Source organism: Eubalaena glacialis, chromosome 17 (assembly GCF_028564815.1).
Source record: "Eubalaena glacialis isolate mEubGla1 chromosome 17, mEubGla1.1.hap2.+ XY, whole genome shotgun sequence".
Taxonomy (NCBI): domain Eukaryota; kingdom Metazoa; phylum Chordata; class Mammalia; order Artiodactyla; family Balaenidae; genus Eubalaena; species Eubalaena glacialis.
In genome coordinates this window covers 78,666,232-78,693,083 of record NC_083732.1, presented here as the reverse complement: position 1 = coordinate 78,693,083, position 26,852 = coordinate 78,666,232, and the positions used below count along the sequence as shown (strand labels likewise).

Here is a 26,852-nt window from a genome sequence, read left to right as displayed (position 1 = left end):
GAGTTCCTTCAGCTTCATTATCTGTTCCAGAAATTGAGAACCTGCCATGCGAATCTGAGAAATGATATGAGTGTGGTTCTCTACCTCGTCTGCACATTAGAATCATGCTGGGAACTATTAAAAATCCCAGGCCACACCCCAGGCCAACTAAATCTGAGACTCCAGGGGAGGGGTCTAGGTGGCAGGAGTTTAAAGCTCCCAGGTGATTCTGAGGTGCTGCTAAAACTGAGAACTTCTGCAGTATGGTTATTCCAGCTACACAGGGCAGAGTCTAACCTTCTAAAAATTAGAAAAAATTTAAAAGTTAAAATTAAATTTATTAAGATTAGAAAATAATGTAAGAATTTTATCCTTTCCTTTAAAAGGAGAAACATACAGTGGGGTGAGTTTACTTAGACGTCCTAACTTGGCTTGATTTTCAACTTCCACATTTAATTAAGGGTGAAGCCACGTCTGTTGTTTGCCGGTTTGCATGGCCTGATCACTGGGAAATTCTGGGAACTTGTAACCCTTTTGTGTTGACTTCAGTGTTTGTGTGTGTGAATTTTTCTCTTCTTATTTGGCTAAGACACTGCATGTGTTACAGCTTGTTTGTTTCTCATTCTTTGTTGTGGCTAAATTGCTTTTCAAGGAACTGCCTGACTCCTCCTTCAGTTAACTTCCATCTCCTGTGGATGTGGCCCATTTCACAGTCCACACTGTCGTTTGGTGGTTTTCTGCCCTGGAGGGAGGGACTCATGTAAGTAGCAATGACCACTCAGCATAGCAAATCTTTCAGCAAAGATTTGTATGAAAGCTATTTATACTGTTTGTTCCTTTGAAGCGCATCATTTCTGGTCTTGAAATGTAATGGGTTTTTTTTGTTTGTTTGTTTTTAAAACTTATTTATTTATTTATTTTTGGCTGCATTGGGTCTTTCTTGCTACGACGTGCGGGCTTTCTCTGGTTGCGGCAGGCGGGGGCTACTCTTCATTTCGGTGCATGGGCTTCTCATTGCGGTGGCTTCTCTTGTTGCGGAACATGGGCTCTAGGTGCGCGGGCTTCAGTAGTTGTGGCACGTGGGCTCAGTAGTTGTAGCGCACGGGCTTAGTTGCTCCGCAGCATGTGGGATCTTCCCGGACCAGGGCTCGAACCTGTGTCCCCTGCATTGGCAGGTGGATTCTTAACCACTGTGCCACCAGGGAGGCCCGTAATGTAATGTTTTTAAATGTGTTTTTTAATAGGAATTTGTTCTCCTCCTCTGAACTCTGTCGTTGCTGCTGCACTTGTTCCTGCTGATCTTGAACTTCTTCAGCTTTGCTCTGGGAAGTTTCTGCAGTTTCCATCTTCCTGATTACTATCTCTTTAAATCCTAAATCGTTTTGCATTTCCCCCCACTCCTGAAGTGCAACATTTAATCTGCCTTTCTATCTTGTCAGAATTTATGCGAAGTGCCAGCAGCTCTATTTAAATAGTATAGTAACCAAACCCATACATCATTGTTTTCTAGCAATGTCCTGTCTGGATATGCATTTTTTAAAAAGAAGGAGGGGAGGGCATCATGCCAGATAGTGCTGGCACACAACAGAGAGGGTAGTAGACATGATTTGTTAGTGGTGTCCAGTTACTAGCATTGCCAAGTTTATTTGTGACCTACTTTTACATCATCAACCCCCTATGCATACGTGCAGCACTAAAACAACGTTCCTACTTCTAGCACGTCCAAACGCTGGAAATACAGCTAACGGTCTTTCAGTGTCCCTGGGCTCCACGGAGTGTAGCGTGGGCGCATCTGCACATGGCACAGCGCACAGCTTGCCCTTGCATGGTTCACAGCCTCTGCCGTTGCCAGTGCCCTGGCTCGTATTCTCACCCAGCCTCTGGCAGACGTGCAGAGGCGCAGACATCCCCTATTGGGCACCCTGCCCGCCCTCCTGCCCCCCTGCCCCCCTTCAGCCTCTCCTCTCCATTTAGCTTGCCCTCTTTCTCCACCTTCCACAGCCCACCGTTATTAGGCCGTTCATTTCGCCAACAGAGATTTTTGTTTGTTTTGCTTCTGAAGTTCATACTAAGTGCCAGGCACTCTGCTAGGTGCTAGGATGCAGCTGATCGGAAGACAGATGTGTTTTCTGCCCCCTTCACACCTGTAGTCTGGTGGAAGAGACGGACGAGTAAACAGGAATTCTCAGGGAAGCGTTGTAAGTACTGTGATGGGGAGGAGGCGGGTGTTCCCGGAGTCCAGGGCAGGACCCACCTCGTCCACAGCGGGTCACAGGAGGCTTTCCAGAGAAGTGACCCCTCAGCTGGGGCCTGAAGAAGAGGGGTGGGAGGAAACCCACCGCTTTTGAGAAACCGTGTTTGTTATACCTGGAGCTTGATGGGAGAGAGGATGGTAATGGGACTGGGAAGACAGCAGGGCTTTGTCCCCAGAGCAACAGAAAGGCTTTAGGTTTGCAGCAAGGGATTGGCGTGCTGTGATTTGCCTTTTAGAAGGACCACTCCGACTGCAGTGAGTGGAATGAGTGCAGTGAGTGCAGGGAATGGATTGGAGGGGACGGGCATAAATGAAGGGTAACAAGTGTTTGTAGAGTGTTAGCGATGACCCAGTGAGAGCTGTTGGTGGCCTGGCTAGGAAGGGGAAATGGGATGGAAAGGGCTGGAGAGAGAGACTCAAGCAATATTTAATACATGGCTTCTTTCTGGGCACAAAAATGATGCCTGGCTCCTGAACATGAGGGCTTGTTCTGCCTGCCTGTTATCTTGGGTTTTCATCTGTGTTCTACGTCATGTTGAAAAGATGCTCATTAGCTTCCTGCTGATCAAGGCATCTTCATGGATGCAGCCGCTTTACAGGTTCGCTATCCTTCTCTTGGTTTCTTGATCCTTGGGCTAAAGCACTGGGTTGCTTGTGCAGTAGCCATACTCATCAACTAGCTCTCTGTCATTTATTTAGAATCCTGGAGTCTAAGAATGTTAGAGTGGAATGAATCCTTGAAGTCCACCCCATCCCTCCGCCCGTTCCCAAACACAAGGTTTAGCAGCAGATATGTGCGTGGTGCTCAGAGAAGAGAAATGAGTTGCTCAAACTCCCAGAGAGAATTGGGGCCAGAACCCAGATGTCTCAGCTCCCAGTCAGCTGATTCTTCGGGCTAAACAACTGCCCCCCTGGCCGGTTTAACTGCAAGAGTGTGTCGCTTTGCCAGTGTTCCTCTCCCCCTCCCTTGGCTCAGTGGGCTGAAATGTGTGACAGGTGAATAAATCAAGGCTGGTCTTGGGTGTGACCTTCTTTTAAGGCCGTGGGCTTTTCCGTAAAGAACAGTGTGAATGTTGTCCTCTAGCGCTGCCTTTCTTTTCATTTCCACTCCTTGACCTCTTCGTCTCTGACAGCAGTGAACTCAGATCCTGGGTTCCCCTTTCTGAAGCCGCTTGATGGGTGTCAGGGAGCAGCAGGCTGCTGGGCTTCTCCAGGGTTTTCCTGTGGTGAGAGGTGGTCCCACTGCATTTCTGTAGCTTACAGCCTGGGTTTGGGAGTCAGACTGGTGGGAATCCCAGCTCTGCCACTTGTCTGCTGGGCAGGTTTCTCATCGGTGAAATAGGGGCAGACATAGTTAACTAGTCAGAATGCAGATTTTAAAAGTTAACAGATATGAAGAAATCCAGCACAGTGCCAGGCACATAGTTGATGCTCAGTAAGTGGTAACTATGTTGGTACTCAATTATTGCTCTCTTGTCCCTTTACTGCATTTTCCCAAACCGTAATTTAACCAGCACACACCTATTTACCACCAGTTGCTCCCGTATGGATTCCTTGGTGAGATTTCAGGAGGGTGGGGCTCTTTGTTTCCACCCTCCCTGAACCACATCACTTAACCTTGAAAGCTACCAGACTGTAGAAAGTAAATAAAACCCCTGGGCGGGGAGGGGGCTCCAGCCTTAGTTGCAGAGGCCTGAAGCAGAGGGACAGACAGAGCACACGTGGGAGCAAGTTTTCGCTAGCTTAATTTCTCTTTCTTTTAAACTTTTTATATAGTCACTCTTCTGCTCTGAAGAGACACGTGAATGATTACAAAGAAAGGGTTAAAAAAAAAAAGAAGAAGAAGAAATGGACTCAGTGGTACAGAGCCTTGACTCCTTCCTAGATGCAGGATCCAAGCATGGCAGGTGGTTAATATTTGAGGCCAGCACAAGGAAATGCACTGTAGTACGCGGTCAGCTTCTAGCTTCTGCTCAGCAGAGTGACAACATGGGCTTCACAGAAGAAAAAAGGAAAGCGAGGTGGAGATACCAATTTAAATAATGCAAAGGAATCGTGCTAGAGTTTTTCCCTGGAGGGAGCACGAGAATGACACAGCTGTTGAGCAAGGTGTTCCCAGAGCTAAGGGTGACTCTGGAGAACAAAGACACTTGTTTTTCATACAGAGAAGCATCCCGATGCAAAATCTTCTTTATCTGGTATTCAACCAGATACATTTCCACTTAGGGAGAAGTGTCCTCCTCAAAGCGGGGGCTGTGCTTTGAGAAGTCAGTGCCCTGAGCAAGACCCCATATAGAAAAGGCCAGGTTTGGACAGGCCTGAGGTCCCTCTGAGAAGAGAGGAGCTGGAGGGATTCATGTCAGGTCAGCTCACAGGAAACTCCACTGGGCTGGGTTTGCGAGGTGAGCAGGGTGGCCCCGTTGCTCATTACAGGAGAACCCAGCGGTGCCTTTGATTGGTGGTATTTGGGGAACTAAGAGGAAGGGCTTTGGGAGGCAAACATGGGACAGGAAAAAAAAATTTTTTTTCTTTCTAATATAGCCCAGCTCCTAAACTTAATATATTTAACTTTGAAATGTAGCACAGCTGGGACCTGGTCCAAAAATGTTCTTGAAATCTCCATGAAACCTAGTTAAGGGTTGATTTAAAAAAAAAATTCTTCTTGCGCCACAGCTTTAGGATATTTTTAGGAACCTTCTGAAAACAGTGGCAGCACAAATTATAGCCCAGCATCAAGCCCACCTCATGCACATCAGCCAGTTTGCAGTTTATTACGAAAGCTTTTTTGCTCCCAGGTTCAGGCCTTCCAGGGACCAGTCACAGTAAGTAACAGCTACATCCATTGTGTGCTTACTTTTTGCCAGATGTTTTGTGTACATTATCTCATTTTAATCTCGCAGTGACTACAGGGCAAGTATTGTTATTCCTCTTTTATAGCTGAGGAAGGTAAGGCTAAGGATTTTTGTGTAGCTTGTCCAGGGTCACACCTCTACTATGTGTCAGAACTTCACAGAATCCAGTTCTGTGTGATACAGGAACCACTGCTCTTTCCACAGTGCTTCTTGGGTAATCATTATGGTACAGTCTTTGCGGAAAAAAAAAAAAAAGTTACCATCAGGACTTTCCCATCGGGGAGAAAATTTAGGACATTTTTAATATTCCCCTCCCTGTTACATGCTAGGCCCTATCCACATTCCTGTAAATTGGCTGTGATCATCTTTTTGACTTCCAGATATGTTAACTTTAGAAAGAAGGCATCTCATCCTCTTTTTAATGGCTTCCATTTTCTTCCAAGTTAAACCAGAGAGTCACTTGTAATTTGTAATTGGACTGAGACTTTCAGTGGCTGCTGGAGTTGGCCTTTTGCTGCCTTGACTTGTGTTCAAGTAATTCTCTCTTCTCGTCAGCCAAGTAGGACATGGAACTCCTAATGCTCTTCACGCTGAAGCAGCAAAGCAATGGCCCTGATAGCGGAGAAGAGAGCTTGGATTTGTGGAAGTTCCGTGGTGTCTTTAAACACATTAAACACACTTTAAATACATTGTCTCACGTCCTCCTTCCAACAGTCAGGAAGCTGCAGTTGCTACCCTCCTGGTGGAGGTGCTGAAAGAGTTAAAGGCACCACACAGCTGACACGCGGTGGGTTTGGGATTCACACCCAGCTCTGTGCAGCTCCTGCAGTTTCTGCCGAGTCACGTTTCTCTCTGTGTGAGGGGTGGCCCAGGTGGCTGAAGGAGGCGGGGCGTCATGGGATGCAGGGATCACTGAGGCACCCGGAGAAACGGTGCCACCTTTCTGGGCACCGTGTCTTTACTCTCCCTCAGGACCCATCATCTGATGCTTCGTATCGGAGCTGTGAGAATCATAAGAGTAAGAAGAGAACTAGCTCCAGGTCACAGAAGTCTCAGCGTGGGCAAAAGGCAGTTCGTTTTGGTTGTTGGATGGAAACACCCTCTGTGATGAGGAGAGAACACTTACTTAGAATAGCAGCCAGCGTTTCTTTACGTGGACCGTTGCTCGTGTTGTCCCATTTCCTCATCTGCAATGTATGGATATTGATACGTGCTTCGTGTGGTTATCGTGAGGGTCGGGAAGTGAGATAGTGACGTGCGGTGTGTTCAGCAGAGTGCCCGGCACTCCCGCAGCGGCTCGAGTCTCGGTGGTGGGCGGGGCGAAGCCGGTGGGCGGGGCGAAGCCGTGTCCTGCGCCTTCCGCAGCCCCTGGGCCACTGCGAGCCACAGACGTGGTGCGCGTCCAGTAAGTGCTGGTGAGCTGGCGGATGTCCCCCCTTCATCTGCTGCACAGGTATTCAGGCACCTAGCCCTCTGCCAGACATGGGGCATTTATGTCTCAGGAGATATATGATCCTTTACCCCCCCCCAAAAATCCAAGGAAGGTGACCCAGTGGTGAGTGGTGGTCACGTGGGTGACCTCTGAGGTTGTGGAGTACACAGCTGATTTGGAGATCCCTGCCCAGCTCCGTGGCTGACTGTGCTGGGGTGGCGGGCGGGGTCCTTACTACTTCTGGCTCTGCTGTCAGAATTGGAGCTTTTGCTGTCGTCATAAAATGTCTTGTGGGTGGACCTAGAGTCTGTCATACAGAGTGAAGTGAGTCACAAGGAGGAAAACAAATACCGTATGCTAACGCATATATATGGAATCTAAAGAAAAAATGGTCATGAAGAACCTAGGGGCAAGACGGGAATAAAGACAGACCTACTAGAGAATGGACTTGAGGACATGGGGAGGGGGAAGGGGAAGCTGGGACGAGGTGAGAGAGTGGCATGGACATATATACACTACCAAACGTAAAATAGATAGCTAGTGGGAAGCAGCTGTAGAGCACAGGGAGATCAGCTCGGTGCTTTGTGACCACCTAGAGGGGTGGGATAGGGAGGGTGGGAGGGAGGGAGATGCAAGAGGGAAGAGATATGGGGATATATATATATGTATAACTGATTCACTTTGTTATAAAGCAGAAACTGACACACCATTGTAAAGCAATTATACTCCAATAAAGATGTTTAAAAAAAAAAAAAGATAACTTGAAAAAAAAAGAAGTCTTGTGACCACACTGTGACTCAGGGGTGATTTCATGTGTCATGAGGCAGTTTGGTTTCAGGAAATGTTGGTGTGCTGGAGCATAGGGATGGGTGTTGGAAGTTGGGAAAGAGGCAGAAATTAAAGAGCTGTTTCAGCGGGGTGACTGACGCCACCCTTCCCCGGTGAGGCAGCCACTCTTGATTTGAAAGCGTTTGGGCACCGGCAGCAGCACCACCTGGGAGCTCCTTAGAAATGCTGAATTCCACGCTAGACCTGTTGAATCAGAGTTTGGATTTTAACAGGGTCTCCAGGTGCTTGTGTACAATATGGGGAGCAAACTTTGGAAAAGAAAGGGCAATTCTGTAGATGCCGAGCCTAGGAATGAAGTGTATTGTTCTGGAGTCATTGAGTGTCGGTCGTTGAGCAGGGCTACCAGTCAGGGCCAATTTTCTCACTTTTTAGTACTTGCCAAGTATTTTAAGCAACAGAATTCCAGCCGAAGCTGCTAACTGCATAAATGTGACATGATTACCGATGAAAACAATAGTATCTTAGCGTTAAAAACCAGTTTATATACATCCGGTCCTCTGATCACACAGCATTCTCATGAGGTAGTCTCATCTCTGCTTTATAGATAATACAACTGAAAGCACAGAGAGGTTGTGCGGCATGCCCAGAGTCACACAGTAAAATCAGTAGCAGTATTTGAACTGCGGGCTTAAAACAAGTTCAGAGCTTGCTTTTTTTTTTTTTTTTTTAAAATCATCCAGTGTTCCCATAGTGAGGTAAAAGAAATCCTCCGTCAGGACCATTGCTTTGTATAAGTGCACTTATGCACACAGGGGGACATGAGACAATTGTAAGTGGAAAAGAATCTGGACCAGGAACGGAATTCTGCAATAATCGACCTTTAGAAAGTTTCGTGGCTGTTCTGATTTACAGCCTGGAATAACAAGGCACTTTCCTCCTCCCCTTGGCTTACCATTCACCTCCAACTCTTCTGTAAAGCCCAGCTAAGAGGTGCCCTGCTCTGTAGAACCTTCCCTCCAGTGGGGAACAGGTAGTTGGTTGCTCCATTAGTGTTTTATTCATGCTTCTGTTACAAAACTGATCACTGCATCTTAACTACTTGTCTTATTACCCACCTACTCAGATAGCCTGTAAGCTCCTTGGCAACGAAGAAGGAGTCCCGTTCACTGTTGTAGCCCCAGAACCTGGCTTATTTTGGCCTTCCACTCCATACATGTTAAATGTATGAACGCACGTGTGCATGATCTAGATTCGGTTTTTGTCCTCCCCACCCCACCATTGTCTGCTTTTTATGGATTATTTAATAGCATCCGGTGGGGTTGGAGGGTGGGAGGAGGAAGTGTATGGGGGAGAGAGAAAACTCCAATTTTTGGTTTGGCTCCTCTTCAGCAGCTTTTGGGAAAGCGTTTTAAGGAAGTGGCGTGGGGGCTGTCTCACTTGGACTTGAGGATGATCTGGTCCAGTACAGTGAGTAAACAGGCATGGACTGCAGCTGCGTGGGAACTGCTTGCACGTTATCTTCTCAGTGTCCCCTCGTGAGCAGTGGGGTGTAACAGGTGATTCTCGGAAGTCCAGGAGTTATCAGGCTTTTCCGCAGTTTGGAGAACCTTGACGTATAGTGGCTTGGGATCTAATGAATTAACTCATGTCTGAAAATGTAAGTCTGAATGAATTTTACCTCCTGATAAGTAAATGGCGGCTCTGGCTGCTTTTTCAAGGAGTGGATGAAACGTATTCATTTGTTCACTCTACTGATTCACACCATTCATTTATTAATTCCGTCACTCTCTCTCTCATTTGTCAAACTTACCTACCCCTTCTTCCCCCTTTCTGCTCCCTCCTCCCCTCATCTCTCTTCTCCCTGGGAGCCTGAGGGCAACAGGAAGATAATCAGTATTTTTGCTCTGTAGGCGTTGCCATCTCAACACCTTCCATTTTTGTTTCTCGAGGACATCATGGGGAAGTGGCAGGAGGTGACTTTCTGCAGCCCTTTTCTCTTAATGAGGACAGTCAGCCCCGGAGTAGGGACGTGCAGAGACAGAGATGAGGGGGCAGATGAACAAGAAACTGTTTGGCCGAGGTCTTAGGAAATGATTTTTTCTGAAATTAATCCACTTGGAATATATACTCTAGCAATTATTTATTTCTGTCTCCAGAATTCTTCTTTGGGTGTCAATCCTGGTTTCATCTCTGAGTTTTTTCAACAGGAGAATTTGACTTTCACATTCTAAAAGTGCTCTGTAATGTTTCCATTTACATACCAGTTTGCCTCGTTTTTTGGCTAGAAGGGTATGTGAATATATACAAGAACCCGAGGTTCATTTTTAGTTGCAGCAGAAGCAAGCCCCAGGGGAAAAGTCAAGATAACTGGATTCCTGAAATGGTAACTTGGCAGCTCATCTTTTCTGTTCCTTAGCCTGCAGAGCAGTTCTTTGGTTTTAGAAGATAAGTGGCTCCTACTTGTGAAGGTCTTCTTTAGAATGATGCATTGAATGTGTCAAGAGCCCTTATAATCCTTACCCCTTTACCCCAGGCCACATGTCATCAGCTTAGAAGCATATCAAAGCAAGGAGGGAAAAGTTTATTTGATAAGGCACTTAAAATTGGTCATTTCTGGTCCAAGGAGAGGAAGGAGAAGTAACATCCTGTGTGTTCAAATGCAAGGTTTTGTGGTTCAAAGTACCTGCAAGGAAATGGTCCCAAGGCAAAACCAGCAAGGGGTTTGGGATTGATGGGGGTGGGGAGGGGGGTCGACATTTTGAAAGACCTCATAAACATGACTGTAGCCTGGGAAGAAGGACCACCATTGGCATGAGGGATGGCTGGAAGGACTTAAGGGGTTCTTCATGAAGTCAGGTACTAGAAAGGACTAGGCTGCATGAGGGCATCCCATAGCCTGGGCTCGGGTAAGCTCCTGTTTCCAAGAAGGCTTCCCCAGCTGTCCCACAAAATCCTACAAAACCTGGGAAGAAAGAGGAACCTGGGATCTCTAGGTGAAGGTGGTTAATGCATGTTTGTTCAGTTGATGTGCAGACCAGACTTCAGAATTCACAATGTCACGTTTCCTGATGCGTAAGAGCTGGCTGAGCTTTGTAACCGCAGGGTTGCAGGTAGGACACTGCAGCTCCAGATAAAACATTTCCTGGTAAGCATGGGCAGGGAGCTCATACCTGTCAGAGGGGCTCTGTATCCTCTTAAAAAATCTCCTTTTTATTAACAGCTGTTTCACCAGGGGGTGTTTTTCTACAGTGGCTGTTGTGAAAGAAGGGCATTACTCCGAGCAGTCAGTTCTGGGGAGCTAAGTTGAGGAATGGTGCTCTTGAAGTCAGATACTAGAACCAGAAAGGTTAGAAATGGATTAAAAGTCCCAGCTTTAACAGAAAAAAAAGCCACAGACGAAAAGCCTCAAGCAGTTTCCAGCTTGGTTGAGGAGGTAAGCTTCCTATATTTGCATCAATTAGCAGGAGAGCCATCTGGCACCGCTGATGGAGCCCTCTGTATGGCGGGAGTTCAGCAAAGATAGGAGTTCCATGTAGTGTTGATGGAGGGGGACTGGAGCAGGTTGGAAAGCCGCGCTTGGGGATGCCTCTCTGCTTCTTGGTGCTTGCATTCCAGGGAGACTTGTGCAGAGCATTCCAGGGAGAGGGACCTGGGCAGGAGGAAAGTCACCGCAGAGACCCGACGGGGCCACCTAGTGCCCGTCTACGAGTTTAGGGAAACGTCAGATCAATTTATCAAACCTTCTCTGGATCCCTGCTGTATGCTAGACTGAGTGCGAAGGGCTCGGAGTACAAAGTTGATAAAACCAGCTGTGGCCCTATTGGCGTTTACTTTATTAAAGGGCAGAAATAGCTAAGGATGCCCTGTAGACCATGTGACCATGGCCCTCGACGTAACCTAGCTCTGGTAGTTTGCACACCAACCTTGGGAGATATGCCTTATTCCTAGATTGCAAATGAGAAACTCAAGTGCTGAGGGCTTGGGGGATTTGCCCATAGAGCTGGGCTTCAAGTCTCCGGTCCTCAGAGTTTATATCTCCATCGAACTGTTTCTCTTGGGCTGGAAAAATTAGCCTCCCCCCAAAATCAGTTGGCCTCCCTTCTCAAAGATAGATCGATAGACAGATAGGTAGGTAGGTAGATAGGTAGATAGGTAGGTAGGTAGGTAGATAAAGGACACTTAGCAGTGTTCATCTGAGGGTGTGACTGAGTGAGTGGGTACATGGCACCCTCTCTGCTGGCTCATTCTGTTTGTTCACGGTCTTGCTAATCTGAAATGACCTCACCAGCCCCATCTTATCTATTATTCCCCAGCATCCTTCAAGCGGTCCTTCCATCCCTCTATACTTTCATCCACCTAGCCAGTATTTTCCTGCAGGGCACTATGCCTCGGGCCGGAGCTAGACAAAGATAGATGTATGGGGCTCAGTCCCTGGCCTCTAAGTGCTTATGCAATCCAGCTTTGTCAGAATCAAATAATTCTGCTTAACAGCCTCTGATTTCCCTCATGCCACGCTCATCCCTGTTTCTGTCTGGTTCCTTGGGGCCCCATTACCAGGAATGCACTCCCTGCCCTTCTCCGAGCGGCGCTCTTCAGGGGCTCCCTCTGGGCTGGCCTTCAAGGACGTCTTCCCTCAAATTCTCTCTCCCCCTTTTACCTCCCTCAGCCCTTCTTCCTCTGTCACACATTCCTTCGGCACGAAGGTCTGTGCCCTCTTGAGCTGTGTCCTCAACTCCGTCAGTCTGTCTTATCTGTTTCATACATTGGTGCCAGGATTAATGTTCCCTGAGGGCACAGAGTTTTGCTTCCGTGTTGTTTCATAATTATGAGCACGTAGACATTAAGGTTGTTTGCCCATTTGTGCATTTGCTTAGATAGTTGAACAGGTTTTTAAGCTCAGGAAGTATGATGGATGCTCTGGATTTGATCACCCGTCTCAGTCCTGGTGTAAATAGGAACATGAAGGCAAGGATGGCTGACCTGTCCTGAGCGCTTACTGTGTACCAGACAGCGTTCTTAGTGCTCTGTGTGCTTTAACCCACTTAAGTTCTTACAGCAACCCTCATTTTACCGAGGAGGGAACCGCAGCACACAGCGTTAAGTATCTTGCTCAAGCAGGATTAAAAATTCAGGAATTCTGGCCTCCAGACACCATCAGTACATGAAAGAGTTACCTCTCGGATGTTGTGAACGCTATTTTTCTTAATATGAAACTAAGTGATGGGCTTAACCTGTGAATGGAAATAGACTCTCACATACATGGTGAGATAAACATCAGCGAAATGAATGCCAGCTTTGTTTTTAGTTAATTGAGAGTAACTTTGCCAGTCATTTTGTAGCAACTTTTGATTACCACCCCATTTTCACTCAACTATACCTCAATTTAAAAAAAAAAAAAAAGTTTTCACCTTATGGTTAGTGTCGTATGAGAGAGGTAGCGTGCTGTACCTCAGGCGTCCTGGTTTCAGGAATGTGCTCTGCCCTGTGGTACGTGAGACCTGGACCAAACTGCTGTGCTCCTCTGAGCCTGTTTTCCTCATCTGGAAAATCGAGATGGTAATCTGCCCGTCAGACTTCTTGTGAGTGCTGGGAGAGGTAACACACGTCGTCTCCTAGTTCCATACCTGGCACGTAGTAGGTCCTCAGAAATAAATGGTGGCTAAAAAGAACAGATTTTTTTGGAAACCTGTCGTCAGCAGGCAGTGATTTTCTAATTTCCAATAGTTAACTGAGTTCGTTATTACATCTGTACCTCTAAGGCCTTGGCTGCTTATTTTTTGTTTATTTGTAATCAACATTTGGAGCATTGTTGGTACTTTTCTCAGCATGGGTAAGAAACATAAAGTTACAGCAGAAACCAGAGGCAGCAAGCCTTCCACTGTGATTTGCATAAACATTTCATGTTTTTAAAGAAAGTCTGGCTATTGCCTGTGGAACACAAAAACTGGTATCAGCTTTATTCCAACTAAATTTGAATGCCAGAGTGACACTGATCATGGATGCCTTCCCAGAGCTTTAGAAAAACAAAACCAACCTGTTGTGTTTGTTTTATTTTCCAAGAATGTCAAGGTTGCGATTGGCTGGGTATTTTAGCTGCTATACCCATGTTGACTCTCTCCGATTCAGTAATTAGAACAAAAAATTTTTTTAGAAGATGGCACTTGAATAGACAAATATGATTGTAATTACATTTTCCTTCATTTTATTTAGACCACCAAAAACGATCCTAGTGATAAGATCATTTTGTTTGAGCCAATGTGCATAAAATTCTCTTCATTCATGAAATTCTGTGTTCACTAATACTCACAGGCTGGCACTGAGCCATTTTTTTTTTTTTTAAACTTAATGGTTCAAAACTCCTTGAGTAGTCCGTCTCCTTGTGTGTGTTTCTGGAAGTTCTATAAAGAAGGTGGGCTGTTCAGCGTCATTAATGGTATGTCCTAGTGTTTATTTTGCTAATCCTTTACCTTCATGCTTCCTGTAGGAAAGTAAGTGTGGGTTGCCAAGCCCTCCTTTTCTTTTTGGTCTAGTGTTCCCTGAAGTAACTCCCTCCAAATCTTACAGTCAAGGAAGACTCAACTGTTAAGGAACCACTAGGACTGTCGTTGTTAGAGACTGGTCTTTACTTTCATGGGTCGTGAGTAGAGCGCGGGGTGGGAGGTTTTCCTGTTCCTCTTTCACAGGCATTAGGGCCAGTCTTTGCTGGCAGCCACCCACATGTGACAAGTGGGTAAAGGGAGTAGAAAGGAATGATCATTTTCAGTACCTCCTAGGAGATCACATTTTCTTTATGGGGGGAGGGGATATCAGGAAAGATGCTTTATCCTTTGCAAAGCTGTCATGCGCTGTTGGTGATTGCTGTGATATAACTGCATTGCTCTGTTACCCCTCCCTCCCAGGGGCTGTATCTTAACCTCTCAGTCTTTGTGGGGTCACCATGGTTCATTGTCACTGGTTCCCAGATATAACTAAAGGAAGCCATTGGTCTTGTCGGCCGGTGACACTTGTCTTTATAGATCCCAGCTATGCCCTGGCTCGTCCCCTCCAGTTTATTGCTCTTCATAAAATATAGCTCATCTTACCCTGCCTAACATCTTTCTTGGGCTCCCCATCACCTTTACAGAAAATGTGGCTCCTGTTTTTGTCTTTCTGGCCTTCAGTTGAGCCTCACACCCTGTGGGCTGAATTAACACTATAATCACTTGAATCTGATTATAGATACAGTTTTGGGGGTCTGGCTATTTTTAGGATGTTTATTTGCCCAGTTTTCATTTTTCTATTCTCATTGCACCAGTGTTTTGAGGTCTCGGATTATGATCACTAAATGTCTGAAATTTTTTTAAAGGCATTCTTTAGGACTCCCAAAACTTTGGAGAAACACTGCACATTTGACTGGCCACTGCAGTCCCTTTCTGGAGATGGGTCCTGTCCATGAGAACCTCTGCCCTTGGTGCCAATGAACTGGGAGTTTAGGGATGATGTGATGGAGGTGAGTCTAACAGAACCATCCCGCTCACACACTCAGTCCCACACGCGGTTGCCGTCGATATAGTCAGTGAAATATACATCCCCTCGCGGGCTGTCCAGCTTAGTGCCCTGTGGTTTCTGGCGATTTCCTACATCTAATGAGCCTCTGATTGCCTGTCCTGAAGCTCCTAATACTAATGTGCTCTTGAAAACTTTGCCTTTTGTCCAAACGTGGGTTTCTCCTGAGAATGTGCCACCATTTTTTAGGCCTTTTGTCTTTGTGGGAGTTTATCATGGCTTTTCTGTTTATGCATCTACTGACAGTAATTCTTCTTTGCCCATCAAACCAGGTCTGAATTCCTCTGCCAGTTTTTAAGACCCCTACTGTCTGACTTTTCTTTCTCCTGTGCCCAGTCTCACCTATGACTTTCTGTTCTTACCAGGCTAGTGTCCTCTTGCTGCTCCCAAACACTGTTCCCACACCTCCTTGCCTTTACCTGGTCTTCCTACTCTTCTCCAGCCACCTGCATCCTGCCGTCCTTTAAAGCTAATCGCAGATCCCATGTTCTCTGCAAAGTGGTCCCTATGATCCAGCCTGCCTGGACATGGTCGTCCTCTCTTCCACAGTAGTTACTGCAGAGCTCACAAACTAGTGGCCCACTTGCCACATGCAGCCCACAGATGTTTTGTGTTCCCACCAAATTTGACCTAGTTGCTGTCTTTTAAGTTTCAGGAAATTTCACATAGATATTGGATTTTTGGCCTGTTTTGAAAAATCAGACAATCTGATAACACTGAACCTCTCACAGATGGCAAAAGCCAGCTAAAGCTAATTAATTAGTGGCTGCCTTTCTTAAATGGCCAATGTTATTATTTTGCCTTGGTCATGCCCTGTCTCTGTAAAATTGACCAAGCTTGCGTCTCTTATTAACATTATTGTCTTGGCTCCGGTAAGCATTTGTATTTGTGATCCTTTGGTTTCCAGCCTGTATCATCCTCTACGCCATCCTCTTTATAATTTCAAATTGTTATTTGTGTGATTTTCATGAGAGTAGGATGTGCAGCCTCTTTTTTTCCCCAAATATAATTTCCCCAAGAGTGTCTGTACTCTGGGTAACTATTCTACCAAATCAATAATTGGTTTTGATATTTTAGCTTTAATGCCATGGTTGATGTACACATGACAGAACATTTTTTTCTTATTTAATCTACCCTACCTGGCATTAGCATCTGAAAGCCTCGATACGCTAATACTATCATAAACAGATTCCATGCAACACATCTGAGCACCTCTGGGGCCAGAACAAAGAGCCGTGGAGGGTGAGCCCCAGCTGAAAGGGAGAGTGCTGCAGAGAAAGGGAGGGATGTGTCTTTTTTTTTTGGCTTTAAGCCTTGGTTGCCTCATCAGCTTCCCCAGGAAGTTCTCTGGTCCAATTTAGATGTGTCCCTCTTGGATTTACTGAGTACTTCCTTTTCTCATCTTAAGGGCTTTGCATACTTTATTTCATTTAATCACTGCAACAGCTTGTGAGGCAGCAACTCTTATCCTGTTTAATAGATGTGGGAACTGAGGCAAGAAGTTAAGTGATAAATTTCCTAATAAGTGATTTGAACCCAACTTTGTCTTGATTCCAAAATCTGAGGCTTTAACTGCTCTTCTAACCTGGCCTTCCTGTAACATATCCCTCTGCCCTGATGTGATTGAGGCTGTGCTTTTGCTTTTCTATCTATGGACTTCTTGAGGTTAGGGAATGTGTTTAACTTATTTTTGTGTTCTTAGCACCTAAAACAAGACAGGCCCTCAGGAAATCTTTGGTAAAGGGAGTATATGCAAATATACTTCGCATATACTCATTTTTCCCCAGCTTATTTGTAGATCTTTTTTGCCTCTCTCTATGAATTCTCATGTGGTCCTTTTGGGGAGTAGGCTTTTTTCTCTTTGGGCAACCATTTGTATTATAGAAAAGGGAAAGGCACTTAAAATGTTTAGCCTTTCAATTTGCCAAAAGGGGATCTTATTAAGTGTTCATATAGTTACATTCACAAGTCAGGATTGATAATGGATATCCATGCGGAGTACAGAAGGCACCAGTTTTATTGCAATGGATAGACCTTAAGCAGTTTCTGATGAGATTTTTTAAATGTTTTGATTCAGTTGTTTTTCAAATAGACTGATAATAAATAAGCCGTTTTTTCAAAAAGGAAGGATTAATATACAAATATAAATGAATTTATAGTTTTGACTAAGATATCTAAAAATTATGGAATTCCCTGGTGGTCCAGTGGTAAAGAATCCGCCTTACAATGCAGAGGATGTGGGTTCGAACCCTAGTCAGGGAACTAAGATCCCACATGGCACGGGGCAACTAAACCCGCGTGCCACAACTACTGAGCTCGCGCGCTTCAACTAGAGCCCGTGTGCCGCAAACTAGAGCCCACGCGCCCTGGAGCCTGCGCGCCACAACTGGAGAGAAGCCTGCACGCCTCAACAAAAGATCCCGCATGCCTCAACGAAGATCCCGCATGCCACAACTAAGGCCCGACGCAGCCAAAAAAATAAAATTAATTAATTAATTAGTAACAAATAAATCTTTAAAAAAATAAAAATTATGGAACCACAATATCTTATTGTTCCTGTTTCTCCTTTTTCCCTATCTGGTAAATTAAGTAAACAAATGATTATTTGCCAGATGTATATATTATTGAATCTTTAGAAGACTCTGTAATTGTGGAGTCTTAGATACTTACTTTGAGGGTGTGATCAAATCATATTGAATTATAGTTAAGCAATATTGCAAAGTGTAGAACATACGTAAGATGCAGAGTCTCTTAGATGAGGATGAGCCGACATGTGCCATGATTGTGTATCTTGATTCCTGGGTTCCCTACGTATCATCATATAGATGTCTCAGAACGGAATAAATTAAGTTGCTTTTTTAAAAAAACACTATATTTTTAAACTTCTGATACATCTTCCAGTCTGAAAAACTGAACCAGTACATTGGTTGTAGATTCATGGTCCCCACCCTGAGATAGAAGCCCCTGTTCTCAGAAAGGTCTGGCATAATTAAGAAATCAGGGCTCCCCTGGTGGCACAGTGGTTAAGAATCTGCCTGCCAGTGCAGGGGACACGGGTTCAAGCCCTGGTCCGGGGAGATCCCACATGCCGCGGAGCAACTAAGCCCGTGAGCCACAACTACTGAGCCTGCGCTCTAGAGCCCGCGTGCCTAGAGCCCATGCTCCGCAACAAGAGAAGCCCGCGCACCGCAACAAAGAGTAGCCCCTGCTCGCCGAAACTAGAGAAAACCCACGTGCAGCAACAAACACCCAACAACCCAACACAGCCGTAAATCAATCAACCAATCAATCAATCTATCTATCTTTAAAAAAAAGAAATCAAGAACCAAGCAAAACCTCCCCCCCGACCCCTGCTCCATAGTAAATTTTCGAATTCAGTTAGTAAGCATACATCAATCTTTCTATGGGGAAAAACGAAAAAAACCCATAAACAATGATGGGATTGACCAATAAAGAGATGTGTAAAAACCTGAAGCAGGGAGAAAAGCCATAAATGGTAGAGAAATGTTGTTTTTGTTGATCTGTAGATCTCTAAGACTGGTAGCTACCTTTTATTGAGTGGTGAGCTTACTTATTCCTTACAGTGACCTTTTGAGATACGTATGATTCCTGGTTTTACCAATGAGGTCATTGAGTCCATTGAGGTGAATTAACCTAGCCAGTGTCTTAGAGCCCCAGGTTGTCTGACCCAAAACCTCTGTTCTCTTCTCCTGTCCAACATTACCACCAAATGTGAGGTATTTTCTGTGTGTATATACATACACATAATCTAAACCTGTTTGTTATTTAGAAAAATAACGTGTTGTTATATGTTATTTGGAAAAAGTGATTCTGTAAACACACATATTCATTTACCCATTCTTAGACACACCAGTGACTGTTATACCACTTGTATCCTGGGTTACTTTAAATGGAATGATGCTGTTAACGCCCAAGAGCAGTGGACTGACTGACAAATCCACATTTCCTTGTTTCTTTCTTTTTAAAGTTCAATGGATATTGAAATGTGGTTGAATTCTAATGTAGAAAATCAAATACAGGCCTTTCTCACCTTCGGAGATGGCCCACACTCTGTCTGTGGAGCGTGTTTCTCTCTAAATAAATCTACTTCGGGACTTCCTGGTGGCGCAGTGGTTAAGAATCTGCCTGCCAATGCAGGGGACACGGGTTTGAGCCCTGGTCCGGGAAGATCCCACATGCCGTGGAGCAACTAAGCCCGTGCGCCACAACTACTGAGCCTGCGCTCTTCAGCCCACGAGCCACAGCTGCGGAACCTGCGTGCTGCAACTACTGAAGCCTGTGCACCTAGAGCCCGTGCTCTGCAACAAGAGAAGCCACCACAGTGAGAAGACCGCGAACCACAACGAGGAGTAGCCCTTGCTCAGCACAACTAGAGAAAGCCTGCGCTCAGCAACGAAGACCCAGCGCAGCCCAAAAATAAATAAATTTTTAAAATAAATAAATCAATCCACTTCTTACCTAAAAAAAAAAAAGAAAGAAAATTTAATACACTTTTGGTACTCTTCCCAGCTCTGAATAATTGTTCTGAATTTTAAGTAACTGAATAACTTTTATTATTTTATTACAAATTTTCATTCTTAAGCACAATCTCTGATGAGTATTTATGTGCCTCTCTCCCGCTTTTCTGTTGCCTTTTATTGGCTTGGATAAGTAACTCTGTGGCTCAAAGCTGGAAGAGTTTATTACATGACAGAATCATACTGTATGAATCATGCTCTAAGAAGAGTTCCAGCCCAGATACTGAAAACGCTGGCATGATTGACTCCCATCTATCTTGGGAGACTAGACGTTGAGAACTCCTTCCAGGAGTAGTGCTGACTTGCAAAGACTTAGCTGTCAAAAGAAGCCATTACCATTATCACAATTAGACTCTGTGCACAGAACACCCAGAGTTTGGGGGAAATGTAATCACAATTGAATATACAGCACACCCCTTTTCTAAACTTGTATTTTAGGCCAGAGGTCAGTTACTAGTTTTATGCTGGATTCTTCTGACATCCATAGATGAGGAGTAAAGAAGGCAGAAAAGGGACAGCAAGGAATATTAGAAGGGGCACTGGTGAAATCATCTTTCTTCAAGTCTGTCTGCGCTACTCACTGGCCTGGTGACTTTTTTTTTTTTTTTTTTAAGGCCCCTTGATCCCTCTGAATCATGGTTTCCTCGTCAGCAAAACGAAGGCAAGAAAATCAGCTTTGCGTCTCTCTTTTTAATGACCAGTAAAATAAGGAACACACAAGTGCCAGTTTAAGAGATTCTGTAACGGTGGAAAGTTACTGAACTGAGACACAGACTGAGGTTTCTAATCTGGTACATAGTTGACATTCACTGAAAGTTAGTTCCCGTCACCTCTTTTTAGCCTTAAGTTTTATATTGGTTATTGGGTCAAGAGGGCAGTGGGTTCCACGCGGAGTAGGGTCACTCTTAGGTAAGGATGCCCCAGACTGCTCAGTGGACCAGCTCCCCACTCTGCCCCCCCGTGCTCTTCCTTCCCTGCTCTCACCTCTCTTTTTTTCTTTCTCTCTCCCCTACTTTATTTGTTCCTCTATCTGATCTCTCTTACAGAGATTATAGAATATTTTTAGAGTTGAGAGAGATCTAGAAATCATCCATTCAAATCTGTTTGTTTTACAGGTGAGGGAGCTAAAGCCGAGGGGTTAGTTTCTTGCTCGAGAGCACACAGTAGCCAGGCTGGTGTAGCCAATATGCTCAGTTGCAAAAGCAGATCTGTTTTACCCACACCGTGCTGCTTTTAAAATTTTGTTCGCATGGTAGGGGCTCCCCAACCCCAATTTTAAAATACGGTTAAATATCTCCGCAGAAGTGGATTTCTGACACCTGCCGTTAACATTCAACGCAGTGTCAGCCAGGTCCTCACATCCCCTGGTTGTCACGTCCAAGGCTCCGAGAAGCAGATTGTGGCAGACAGTGTGGGTAACTTCAGAATCCCTAACACTGGATGTGTGATTCAGACCTTACATGAGTAAAGAGTAATTTCCTCTGCCTCCCCCATGTATTTCTGGGCTAATGCAACCACAGAGTTCAGGGGAAGGTGTAGGATTTATGCTCTTCTGTTCATTCTCTTTTCTCTCTCAGTCTCGTTGGGGATCAAGTGCTGGAGTTTTGGGCGTTTTGCTTTTACTTGACAAGCAGGTAGACTGAGTCAGAAACTTGGATCTGTTCCATTCCCTATTAGCTGGGTGGCCTTGTAGAACTCCCCTCACTTCAGCTCTCTCATCTGTGAGATGGGCTTGCAGGTTCCTGCCTTGTTTGTTTCAAAGGGTTGTTTTGAGTCAAGTATTGGAGGGGGAAGGTCTTTGTAAACATGCCAAAGACTCCCTGGTTGTGGGGGCGTTTATGAAGGGACTTTAAAGTACGAGATAAAAGATCTGGATTTGAGTTCTGGTTCTGCCCCCAGCATGGTACTGGGCTGAGTGAAAGGATGCTGCGTGGCCCAAAAGCAATGGCTGTCTCTCCTGCGTTCCCACCCTGTGTAGTTTGTGTTTAACAAGGATATTTGATACATACGGATTGCATACCCTTGGAATTATTGGGGGTATTTTTGTCCTTTATCCCTCATCTCTTTTATCATGTGTCTCAGTCTGATATGTGTGCTCCCTAGCTATTAATACAAAACCGGATGGTATGTATTGGGGGGAAAAAAAAAGAAAGAACAGAAAAGAAGAAAAAAGTAACGTTGATTTGCATGGAAGACTTTTGCAAAGAAAGAGGAATGTTTTCTCATTGGCAGATACTGTCTTCATGTGTTTCTAATGAAACAGAAGCCAGTGAGCCTCTGGTTTATTTCTTTGTTTCTCCTCTGGCACTGTTGATGTCAGCAAAAAATGCAGTTTGTTTTTTGGTGAGGGCCATGTTTTCTTTTTCCATTTAGCATAGGAATGGTGGCTTCTACCTGCCACACCCCTCTAAAATAATAAAATATGTCTAGAATTTGGGACATGACTACAGCTTTCTGTGGTCGGTTAGATCCGTCCTAAAGATCTGGGCTCAGAAAATGCTCTTGGAAACGCCTGTGTGACTACAGTGACAGACTTGCATCCCTCTGCCTAATAATTATTTACTGTGCTTGTTCCCTTGGAACTCTACTTAGAATCATACGGCGTTAAGGAGCCCCATAGTCTTAGGATGTTAGTGCTAATTGATATACAATAACATGGCCTTTTGATTGTTGGGGGGTTTTCAACACACTCATTAGGTCTCTTCTCAGGGCACCTCACTGAGAACCAGTCTTTGAACTTGTTTTTGTTGTGTTGAAATGAATTTTCTGGTTCTTTCACTTCAACTCAACTTTCAGCTGCTGGATCCTTTTTGTTTTAAACTGATTGGACATCGAGAGCTGGCGTGGCTTATGGTCATTGGCGTTTTGTTGTTTTTGGGGGGTGTGCGCGCTACACAGCTTGCGGGATCTTGCTTCCCTGACCAGGGATCGAACCTGGGCCCAGGCAGTGGAAGCGCCAAGTCCTAACCACTGGACCGCCAGGGAATTCCCTGGTGTTTTTCTCTTGTTGCCTGTGGACATTTTCTCACTGCCTCCTTACATCCTTGCTACACAGTGGTTGTTACACGGAAGCACCTTGGAGGTGAGTGGCCAGACCAGGTGAGACAGAGACAGTACAGTCCTTCCTGCTCCCTTGCCCTGTTTGGCCTCTGCTTTCTCCTCCTCAGTCTTATTCCGGTTATTATGGCCTGTGGTCCTCAGCCAGAGCATGTGTCATACTCTTCCCTCTTGGAGATTCTGATCTGGAAGGTCTGGCATGGGGCCCAGGTGTGTGCATTTAAAAGCACTCACAGGGGACTCTGATGTGGAGGGGCGGGGCGGGGAGGGGCCGGGCCTCGCCTCCCATGGACCAGCGGCCCTTGAGGAGCCCGGAGGGTTGGTTTCCACCCTGGGCACTGGCCTCCCTCGGCAGCAGGCAGAGGCCTTGGTCGTTGAGTTCCCTCTCTGCCACGGCTGCTCCTGGCATGGTCCGTGGACTGCCCTCCCCATCCTCTGCCCCGGCTCCATGCCTCCTCTTGACTCGGTTTCTGCCTTATGCTGCTGCAGAGCTTTTTCGTGACTGTGTGTGTTTCCAGTTTTGGCTCATGCAATCAGGTGCTCTTTATTTTTCTCAGTTCAGGTTGAGCCTGCAAACCACAGTTCTCCCTGTTTGGTGAGAATTTAGGTTGGATGTTCACGCCAGAGATTCAGAGCCGCAACCGGGCTCCTGTCCCAGGAGGCCCCGTGGGGGACCCACCGGGACACCCCTGCGGCTCTTTCTTCCTCAGGGGACCTGCTGGTAACATAGACGGTGGAGGTCTTAGCAGGCTCGTTCTTTGTGAGCTGTAAAACACTGGATTTTGAATGAAGAGTTAATGAGTTCCAGCCGGAGCTCAGCCACTTGTTAGCAGTGTGTTTTGGGGGCGAGTCATTGAACCTTACTGGGGCTCCACTTCCTCCTTTATAGAATGGGGCCAATATAGCTTTTCTCACAGTAGTAAAGTGGGATGTATACGGAATCGCTTTATAAAATTACACAAATAGAAGGTATTGTTATTACAACTAGAGCAGTACTGTGCCACCCCCCGCCCCTTTTGGATGACCTTTTTTTCTCAGCTTTATTGAGTTGGAACTGACTTATAACATTATATAAGTTTAAGGTATACAACATAGTGATTTTATATATGTATATATTGCAAAGTGCTTACCTCAATAAGATAACACATCCATCACTTAATTACAGTTCTGTGTGTGTGTGTGTGTGCGCGTGTGCGCTGAGAACTTTTGAAATCTACCCTCTTAGAAACTTTCAAATTAGACAATACATTGTTATTAACTATAGACACCATGCTGTACATTAGATCCCCAGAGCTTATTTATCTTACAACTGGATGTTTGTACCCTTTCATCCCCTCCCTCCCACCTTTTTTTTTTCTTTTCTTTTCTTTTTTTTTTTTAATTTAAACAAATGAGGAGCTGGCTTTAGGAGTTTGCTGAGCCTGGGGACAGCATACCTTATTCATAGCAACACCAGACCTAGAAGCCAGGCCCTCGGGGTTCTTTATATATTTTTTCTCCGTGCAAAGCATCCATTCATTCGTAGAAGGTCCTGGGTCTGAATCTTCCTCACGCTCTTTCCTTCAGCGAAGCGTGCCTCTTTGGAACCTGTCTCTTTGCTTGATCACGCTGTCTTCAGATCTCCTATTCTTGGAGCCTCTGATGAGGTCCAGACATTGTCAGGACATTTACTTCTGCAAAAATGAGGCTCGTATTACCTTCAGCTTGGTGGTTAGTGCCTTTGTCCTTTTCCAGATCTGTTGTTCTAGTCTGCATGAGGACTATAAACAGTTTCCGTGGGCCTTTTCCATTGTAAAGTTAGAACAAAAAAGCAAACAAAATAGGTCCCTCTAGTCTCTGATATGGCTCCTTTAGTAAGCCTTTTACTTCTCAGAGTGAGCACTTAGCTCTGCGTGTTCCCCTGTTTAGAAGTGCTTTCCGGCTCCTGTGCTGGCCAGGACAAGAGCTTTCACATGTTAGCAGGCTGGGATGTCTCCGGGGGCTGTAATTGAGAGAGCGGTATTGACCCTGCGGTCATCAGTCTGAATGTGCCTAAGTGGGTAGCAGCCCAAAGCCATTACTGCCGCCTTCCAGGAATCTTTGATAAATGAGTTAGTGGGCTTTCTGTAGCTTTGGGTGACCTGTAGAAAGCCCTACACAGGCCTGATTTGTTCACCCATTTGTTTCCTTCTGCGGGAGCCAGGAATATAACTCCATATGAGGAAATCTCCCAGTGGTGGGTTTCAAAGCTCTTGGAAGAGAAGGAGTTGCCATTTGTTGACTGTCTTGGGATAGTTATGGCTGTCCCTTCCTATTTTACAGATGAAGCAACAGAGTCTAAGAAACTAGCCTCACCTCATCAGCTGTTGATACATAGTCGCAAGCGGTGCTGTAGTTTGGCTCTTTGTGTACTTATGAGTCTGTGCTCCTACGCCTCACCAAGGCGTCTCTGTTCCAAGTTACAGGTAGGGAACTGTGGAGAAGAAACAGACTCATTCTTCATTTCCACCTGCAAGTGTGCAAGGGAAAAAAATATTACAGGAGTTGTAGCTCAGAACCAGTCAGGTCCTGTGCTGACGGCACTGAGGAAGGCTTTGCCGCGAGCATGTGACTTCTCTCGGTCACTTCAGTGCACATCTCTGCTCTGCGCCCGGCACTCTGCTGAGGAAAAGAAGTACAGTTGCCCCTCAGTATACAGGGGGGAGTGGTTCTCAGATCCCCCTGCAGGTCCCCAAATCTGCGGACGCTCAAGTAGTACTCTCAGGCCTCTGTGTCCTCGGATGAGGAAGCTGCAGATAGGGAGGGCCAGCTGTACGTTGCCATTCACTCCTCTTGCTCCCGAGGAAGTGGACTCTTATTGATCAGACTTAATGCAATAAAATAATATGTCGTCAAGTGTTGATGCCCAAGGTGCACCCCTGACAGTGAATGCTGTAGGAAGTAGTGAGGAGGGACAAGTTGCCATATCAAATTGTTATTCTTTGGCACAAGTTAGAGGTTAAGTGTCCCTTCCCTGTTTTCCATTTAGGATACTTGGGCATACTTAGCGTAAATGACGGTTCAGGGCAAATCGAGTGATGAGCTAGATATTATCTTCTCTCTAGCAATGAAAACAACATAACCCCCCATTTCTGCACCACTACTCCCCAAAATAAAATGGCCCTAAGTACAGTGTAAGTGAAGACTTGGCCTCTCTGAAAAGTACTCAGAAGATGACAGCAAGGCCTGTCACGTCCACCATCCTCCTAATAACAGCAGTCTGTCATCCTGTGATCATCTCAAGGCCTGCCGTTTTGGCGTGGTTCTTCCTAAGGGGGAAGCAGTGCAGGCATGGGGGTGTACGTTAGCATGAGAAGAATGAAAATCTGATCATGTTAAGGTATTGTGGATTATAGAATTTTATACCCTAAGGGGATTTTACTGCAAACATTTCCTTTTTACAGATGGGGAAACTGAGGATCAAGATAGATCAAAACCTATAATGAGGATATTAAATGGGACTGATATATTAGTAGTCCTATAAGAGATACTCGGAGATCTCAAAGCCAGTTAGTGGCTGAGGCAAGATCCGAACTCAGGTCCCTTTACTCCAAGGCCCAAGATCTGGATGCTTCCCCCAACCCCCTTCATCCTATGGAGGGTTCTGGGGCTAATGGGGAATTTTGAGCAAGTCTTGGGGTGAGAAAAATGAGCTTTGTGATCACAGCAGACAAGATCAATAGGTTTCATCCGAGGGCCTCTTGCGCCCGTGCAGGGCAGTGTGCTCAAGCCTGGCTGTATATTGGAAACACCTGGGGGCCTTTAAAAACGCACCTGAGCACCACCACAGACCAGTTAAAACCACTCCCTTGTCCTCCTGCAAGTGTGACCTGTCTCACCTTAGATTGTCATCTTAGGCATGGCTCTGCAAGGTTTTCTCCAAGTGCGGTCTGTAGACAGCCAGGACCCCCAGGGGTGCTGGTGAGGAAGCAGATTCCAAGGCCCTGTCTGCTCCTCCTTAGTGCAGTCTCCTGGTGTCAGGAGCTGGGCTTCCGTGTTTACAGTAAGTTCCTCAGGTGACTCTGATGCAAAACCAGTGTTCTGGACATGGGTTACTTTTCTTCTGGTCAGTTCTCCCCCTGCACTCTGCCTCTGCCCCTTCTGCGATGCCACATCTGGAGTGGGGGAAAGTGGGCAGGACTCTGCCTTGGCAGCGGCCTCTGAATTTCAAGGTTTTAGGTGGCTTTTGATGTTTTTTCCTTCAAAAAGGAAAGAGATTTAGAACATAGACTTCATATTAATTTTAGAGAGATGAGTGAAGATTACAACACTAAAATGGACTTTTTTTTTTTTCAAAGAAACTATATATTGATCTGCTGGTGAATAAGTGGTAGGATTGCATCTTTCTCCATTAGCCCATGCTTTTTTTTTTTTTATAAATTTATTTA

At 45.5% G+C, this 26,852-nt stretch overlaps 1 protein-coding gene across 2 annotated transcripts in view; it reads left to right on the top strand.

The window, feature by feature from the left end:
• Window positions 1–26,852, top strand: part of ASAP1 (ArfGAP with SH3 domain, ankyrin repeat and PH domain 1) — a 356,837-nt gene that overhangs the window by 144,010 nt on the left and 185,975 nt on the right. The window contains exon 2 of one of the 2 annotated variants that reach the window (XM_061171343.1): window positions 14,652–14,795. The exons of the other annotated variant lie outside the window; for it this stretch is intronic. Within the exon in view, the coding sequence (XP_061027326.1) occupies window positions 14,763–14,795 (33 nt within the window). The 5' untranslated portion in view covers window positions 14,652–14,762. The remainder of the gene's footprint in view (window positions 1–14,651; window positions 14,796–26,852) is intronic. 2 annotated transcript variants of the gene reach the window in all.